Raw genomic sequence first — 7,790 nt, 5'->3', positions numbered from 1 at the left:
CTTTTGCCCTTTTTCTTTTACTCTCTTTACTTGAACCGTGACTTATCCATTATATTGATTTTGGTTGAGTTTATCATCAATAAGAACCTCCTTCACGATCTTCAGTGTGGGTTCGGTTTTTTTATTTTTATTTTTTTGGATTTTAAAGCCAATAAAGTATCAAATCGAACCCATCAATTTCATTAAAAAAATATTAAACACATGTTCTATCAATGGATATGTTCCTATTCAATTTGATTTATTATTGGTTTAGTTCATTTCTGCATTTGTTTTGAATGTTTTCTTTTCTTTTTTCAAATAAATAGAAATTAGATAATTTTTTCTTTTTTAATATTTTTCTAAGTAAAAAACATGCATGTATCTTAGAGTTTATTTTTAAAGATATTATCATTTTTATTTTTTCGAAATACAAATCAAGAGAAGAGGTTCAATTTCATATCATGAAATAATATTATTTATGGTTTTCTTTATCTTCATATATTCTCGTAATTAGTTTATTGTTTATCTTTTATTTAAAAATAAAATAATAATAATAATAAATAGTGTCTAAGTTAACATTCACTTTATAAATTGTGAAAATATATTTTTAAGAATTATTCTCTATTAAAATTTATTGAAAAGTAGATAGACTAAATTTAAGATTCATTAAAAATATAGGAATTAAAATAAAACAATTGATAGTACAAATATTAGATTAAAATAGAAGTTTGAGGACTAAAAATGATATTTTAACTTTGAAAAATCTTAAATTTGTTCTACGAACTCAAATCCTTGAAATAAGGATGGTAAGGGTTGGATGTTTTTTATGACTACTAAATTTAATTTCAAGAATGAATCCATTTCATCACCTATTTAAGTTTAGATTTGAATGGAATAGAAATTTAATTTGACTAATTATTATTCTCAAATTTTAAAAAACAATCTTACTTTAGAATATAATATTATAATTATCGTTCATATGCATCAAAAGTGGTCCATTTATTTATATAAATGCTTAGCTATTTCTAAAGAATTTCAGTTTGATTTGTAACAATGTTATAATTGAAAATTTTACTGATTTATGAATGTTTTTGTGCATTTGCAATATATAAAAGTTTAATTATAATAATTTCATAAATTAAGAGGGTGATATATATATTATTTGCAGCTAGATAAAGTTGGCTGGGTTGTTGTCCATTAATATAATTATTAATAAAAATAATGATAACAATTTAATTAGGTTAAAAATCACTTATAGTCCCTAAATTTTCTTACAAATAAAGATTTGCTCCCTAAACTTTGGTTTATAATGATTTAATTCCTATACTTTAAATTTTGTAACAATTTAGTCCACGAATTTTACTATGTAATAATTTAATCTCTGTACTTTAAAATCTATAATAGTTTAGTCCATATTATAAAAATTAATGATAAGACTTAATAAGATATCATACATAAATTAACCGTTAAATTGATTAGAGACGCAATATTTATGAAAAATATAAAGTTCACATCATAAAATATAAAAAACTGACATTGAATTTTGATTAAATTTTTTACATGAGGTACTAAATTGTTATAATTTTGAAAATACAAAGATTAAATTGCTAAATACTAAAGTTCAGGAACATTATAAAATTCAAAATAGAGGGATTAAAGAGTCACAAATCAAAATTTAAAAACTAAATTGTTACTTAAAAAGAAGTTTAGAGGCCAAGAGGCCCTTAATCATCTGCATCATGTTGATGGAAATTTGTTTGGATATGGAAATCTCTCTCTCTCTTGCTTCTTGGTTATTTTAGTTAAATTATAAGTTTCATGCAGGAACTTTTGAGTGGTTTATAAATTATAACAACTTCATCTTTAAATTTTTGTAAAAATATTGTTTCTTTAGAGATTTTTTTTTATAATCAAAATATATGTCTAAACCAATTAAGTTTAATTCAAATTAACATAATTAAATAAAAAAAATTAGGTTTATCCTTTAAATTTTGATTATAATTTTATTTAACCTATGTCATTAACATCATTAATTGTATAAATAAAGGGTTGTACGATTAAAGGTTATTGCAACTCATTAATTTCTAATTTAAATACATCATCAAATATATGGAATAATTAAAATCAAGTCGGCATTACGAATCACCCTACCTCCATCTTACTAAAAAAATTATTGCAATTAAATTCTACCATTAACTAAGAAAGAATAAAATACCAATTATCATGTTACATGTGGTTAAATTCTTCATCCCACAATTATAGAAGAACAAAAGAAGAGTTTGATTGCTTAAAAAATTTGAAGATGATTTTTTAAATTAAAAGTTCAAAATTTTAGTGGTAAGAACTCCTAATTCACATATGGTTCTTGTAAAAATAAAATAAAATAAATACTTCAGAAGTGATTTACCATTCAAAAGTCAATATAGACCATACGAAGAATTTGAGGTTTAAATAATTAAAATATTGAAAATAAATATAATTATTCAACTTAAGAAATGTTAATAGTTGGACTTAGTTTGGGTCACTCTAGCTTTTCAAATAATTGTTATCAACTTTGTGAAAGACTTAAAATAATATTTGGTAAAATTAATTTTAAATTAAAAAAACTAGTTACACTGTTGGATAAATTAATAATAAATTTATGCAATTTAATTATATGAATCAAAATAGGCTTATTGTTTTAATTATTTTCACATTGATAATTAATTTATAATTTATTGTAATATATATAGATATATTTTTTTAAAATTATATATGATTTGAACTTCAACTTATTTTGTTTAATCTAATTTATTTGATAAAAGTTTAAGAAAAATAATTGACCCAAAAAATCGAATCAATTAAAATTTTAAAATACATGTGAAAAAAATATATTAACGTGGAAGAATACTATTATAATATATTTATTTAAATGGTTAAAAAATTAACAGATCTATTATTATAAGCTTTCAATTCTATTAGAATACTTAATAATTTGATTTAAAATTTTTCCAAAATCACTTCCTCGCTTGGTTGTAACAATTTCAACCCTTTTTTTCTTCTTTTACCAATTTTGTAAAGACGAAATCTAAAATAGATTATTTTGTGGATGTAAAACTATCAAGAGGTAAGATAAGGAGGAAGAGATGATTAATGAGTCATATTAGCATAATAAAACCTCTTTTCATGGGCATAATTATTGAAAAATATGGTGGTGTGATGCTTATTAACTCCATAATGGGCATGTGGGATTTGGTGCTTTTTTTTTTTTTTTTTTTTCATTATCAAAATGGGCACCTAGTGTTTCAAATGGTTGATCAAGTCAATTAATTCATTTCTCCAACTAAATTATGGCACTCCAATTTCATAACTACAAATTTTCCTCTAAGGTAAAGGCCAAAATTTATGCGGAACTTCGTATCATGACAATTCCATAACAAAAAATTTCTTTAATTTTACCATACTATTTAGTTCCAATACTTTGAAACTTCGTCGATCTCTCTCACCAATATCACATCGATTAATTTGAATATAGCTCAAGTCCTACCTATTTAAAGAAGAAATTATATACTTAGAAATAAATACATAAACAGAAGACTAAAAACAAAATCATAACCCAATCAGTTTGAAGTTGATGAAACAAATTCATGAGTTTTGTACTATGGAGGTTCTCACATTGATGATCCACAACTCTGCCTGTTCATAAGACAAATTGATGAAGCCACTGCTGCTCCTTCTTCTATTTTGGGTTGGGGATGAGTTAAATCAAATTTATACTGTATTCTTGAAAGGAAAAAAGAGAAAATAAGATAATATTAGCATAGAAAACATTCTCCTCAAAGACTTTATCCCATGTTTCATGTTTTTATTAAACCCACTCTCAATAATTAAAGCGCAACAGTCTTCTAAAATTTAAGCACAAGACGTAGAAGAAAAAAATGTAGACTTTCATTCAGTGAGCCGCGGCATAAAAAAAGAAAGCAGGGTTGATGTGAGAATATGAAGGAAAAAAAAAAAAAAAGACAACTCAATTTTACATTTCCACTTAGTAAATTTGATTTTTTTTAATTAATAAAGGAAAAAGCCTAATTATTACTATTAAAACCCTAATTATTACTATTTTTAAAAATAATGAAAAAGTCCCCCGACTTAGACCTTTGAGACTTTAGAGCCTCACAAAAAGAGCACACCTTATTTTGTGAGCCTCACCTTTTCAAGATAAGATGCTAGACCTATGCCTTGCGTCTAGGCACACGCCCACATGTCACTTAGTTCTCCTGTCTGTCCATAATCAAATGATACATAGGTAACTACAAACATAGTGCATATGAGTAAGTCTAACCTGGTGGGTATGAAAATTGATAAAAGTGCACAGGATGAAGCCACTTAATTAGGGAAATGGATCAGACGTAAGTGACATAAGCACCTAAAATTTTATCAAGCAGCGATACAACAATTAAATCGTGCATCTATACGTTTATGACAATAAATAGACTCACCTCGATTTGCTATGTAATACAGCCTGATAAAACAGGAACATTTGATTGGTAATTTCATAGATGAACAGGAATAACAAGAACTGACATCAAAAGACCACCATGCTCAAGAGTCAATATGTAAGGTGGGCAAAATCCGATATGTAAAACTTATTTAAAAAATATAAATCAGATGTCTAGTTGTTTATGACAATAAAATGACCATAAAAAATCATCAAGGAGACTATCATTCTTCTGATGGTCTTTGACCCAAAACTGAAATGTCCTCGTACCGTTTCTGCAGCAAAAAGGGGTAAGACAATCAATATTAAAAGCTAAACCATCAGCCACAAACAATGCTCATAGTAAGATGTTTCCAGGTTGAAGTATTATCTCATACATTTGGCAACTACATTTGCAAAAATTATGTATGCCAATAAACACCTCCAATAACACGAAAGGGATAAGGAAGATTGAACACGGTGGAGAGGAAACAAAAACTAAACTGAAGGACAGACCATTGTTAGATATTCATTTTCTTTTAGTTTCTCATTTCCATTTCTTAAGAAACACACACACTTTCATATCTATGAGTGTCCATGCTAACTTGTATGAACCTTGACTATTTTCACTAGACAACTACTAGACGAATCTTGACTATTCTTACAACACAACCACACGACCCTACTACATATAGTTGCCTAGGTAATTCATGGTATATCAAATCTCAGATAGCAGGCCACCATAATTAAAATCATTCCCAAAAGGCATTTACTATTTACATTGGCCCTTATTAACCTAGATAAAAAACAAATATATTTAATAATGTTTCCCATTTCTCATTTCTATCCTTTTCAAAAACATTTCCAAATTCCTATTGATTTGGTTTCTCATTCTTGTTTCAAGATTTTGAAAGCATCAATGAAAATGTTATCTTTATACTTTTTGTACACATATTGCATAAACAATGTATTGGGGGGGGGGGGGGGGGGAGCCACAAAATTTCGATCATTTTAGTACAATCTAAGTAAAAATGAGAATAACAAACAAAAAATAGTTTACAAATTGGTCCAATTCAGAAAGCAACTTAATGTTCAATATGATATGTGAAATGAGGTAATGATGTTCGACTTCAGCTGCATAGAAGTTTCAATAACCACTATCTGACACTCTAATTAACAAATACAGAACCGGTGTCAAAATGAGAAATATAAATCTCAAACTAATGGGGCAAAAGAAAAAAACAAAACAATACAAAAATAAACAAACCACAGGATAGTTATGTCATACCCCAACATTGTTGTATTCCCAGAGTTTGTGAACACCATAATCCACAGCCTACAGCAGAAAAGCCAAAAGCAGTAAGAAGCTTATACTGATGCTCATAGTCTTCCACAACCCAGAAAACAAAAATAATTTAAATTGGAAAAATAACCAAAGGAACGCCAAATAATTTTGTAGCAAGTAACGGAATGCATATTCCAGCAAACAGTACAGAAGAATGGATGCAAAAACAGTTGACAACATTCTCAAACTCCAAAATGATGAAATACTTCACCCCTCAGATTTTAAGCGCTATCAGAAGAATAAATGAAAATTGTTTCATTGCATCGGGGGATAGGCAAGCTAACTGCTTAATCCAAAAGAAGACACTAAAACTCTATACAGTTCATTTGGGTCGGAACGTATTTACATGAAAATAAACGAGCATATCATTAGACATTCGAAGTTTCATGTTCAACTTTCAAGCCCATAGATCTCTTCACAGCCGCAAAATTAATAAATGAATTACTTCCCTGATCAAATCATCAAATTTGCGCTCCTTTTCAGCAATGGAGTAATCGATGCGAATTTTCATGATGAAGAAAACAATAACAAATCAATTCAATTCAGATTTCAACATTTCCAAATAGAACGGTTTCCTGCATCCCAATATCGCTAATTCCGATATACCAAATGACAAAGTAATACGGTCTATTGCCCACTAAAATTGTATTTTTCTTCTCAATTCTCTCTATCCCTCGGATAGCAGGTTGCTAAAGAAACCAAAAAGATGAATCCAGTTCACAATATAGAGATTTCAGATCCATACCCGCTCTCCAACAAAAGCGCCGGCGATAATGAAGGTGACATAAACGGAATTCCGACGCATAATAACTCTGTAAAGCCCTTCAAGGAGGCCTCCTCCACTCCTACGCGCTGCAGAATCCATGGTCGTCCTAATCTGAACTTCTTTCCTCCTGATCTGTGCGAGTTAGGGTTCGCAGAGCCACAGCGACGCTGTTGAAGTTGGGCAAAGTTCCTTTGGTTATTGGTTTATCGGTTCGAAATATCGAACCGGTCTAATTCGCTGCGGTTCGTACCAGTTAAAATTTATAAAATGGTTGACAAAAAATTAGTTTATGAACTTTATGCAAATATATAAATTATAATTACTCTAAATGTACGGAAAAAATAATTTATAAATTGATTAAATTATACGTGTTGGGGTTGATGTACTATCAGCTTGGTAGATGTTACTCTAAATATATGACCCGATGTTATAATTGTTGTAAAGTGCTACAAATATTATGATCCTAATCATAAATATGAAGACATGTGAGTGAGGGTATTCTATACAAAGGAGTTTGTATAATACCGGACCACGAAATGAATAGTCTCATTATATAACATCGTTTATAATAGAGACTTACTGACTTGAATCCTTAATGAGTTGTGAACTCCTGACTATGAGGGCGGTCCTTTGATTTGTATGAGTGAGAGTGGTCAGATCACCGACTCAATAAGCCTACTATTTTGCAGATTTGTCTGATTGGAGAACCGAGAATACAACTACACAAAATAGAATCCACTCCTTCCCCGATGTCGGGGTAAGTAGATAAATTACGCCCTTAAAGGCTGATTTTGGGGCTTGAACAATGTGGTGCTACACCATCTCCTGGCCCGAGAGGGGTTGGGTCATAGATGGACTATAAGTTATTGTTCATTAGAGGGATCGATGGTATTTAAGGAGTTAGATGTAACTACAGGTCAAAACAGTAATTTTGGCTTAGATATACCTACGAGTAATTTGTGAAAGACCATCACACTGTTAACTGGTTATATCCGTTAGAAATAGAAATATATTTGTAGTGCGAAGAGTGCAGCTGTCGGTCTTTAGTGGAGTACTCGACAGTTAAGCTACAGGTCCATGGGATCATGATCATAATATTTAAGTACCATTAGAGCTTTAAGCTACAGGTCCGTGAGATCCCCTTTGAAGCTCAATAGGGATTTAATGAGAATCAATTTTGGATTAATTTGAATTGTTCAAATTAATTGAGGGAATTAACTATATGTGATATAATTAAACTTAAT

General features: G+C 29.3%; 1 protein-coding gene across 3 annotated transcripts; it reads right to left on the bottom strand.

The window, feature by feature from the left end:
- Positions 1-3,387: 3,387 nt before the first annotated feature.
- Positions 3,388-6,771, bottom strand: LOC120072657 (cytochrome b-c1 complex subunit 9-like). 3 transcript variants are annotated; one of them, XM_039025091.1, is made up of 5 exons: positions 6,526-6,771; positions 5,724-5,771; positions 4,727-4,731; positions 3,634-3,741; positions 3,388-3,505 (listed from the first exon to the last, which is right to left on the bottom strand). In XM_039025091.1, exons 1-5 carry the CDS (start codon positions 6,643-6,645, stop codon positions 3,502-3,504), a joined length of 285 nt encoding a protein of 94 aa, XP_038881019.1. In that variant the 5' UTR covers positions 6,646-6,771; the 3' UTR covers positions 3,388-3,501. The 3 variants fall into 3 exon arrangements, with proteins under 3 accessions (XP_038881019.1, XP_038881018.1, XP_038881020.1); XM_039025090.1 differs by having other exon boundaries at positions 3,388-3,501; XM_039025092.1 differs by lacking the exons at positions 3,388-3,505; positions 3,634-3,741 and having other exon boundaries at positions 4,439-4,731; positions 6,526-6,743.
- Positions 6,772-7,790: the final 1,019 nt, after the last annotated feature.

Source organism: Benincasa hispida, chromosome 3 (assembly GCF_009727055.1).
Source record: "Benincasa hispida cultivar B227 chromosome 3, ASM972705v1, whole genome shotgun sequence".
NCBI classification, from domain to species: domain Eukaryota; kingdom Viridiplantae; phylum Streptophyta; class Magnoliopsida; order Cucurbitales; family Cucurbitaceae; genus Benincasa; species Benincasa hispida.
The sequence above is the reverse complement of the archived record's forward strand: the minus strand, read 5'-3'. Positions and strand labels throughout refer to the sequence as shown.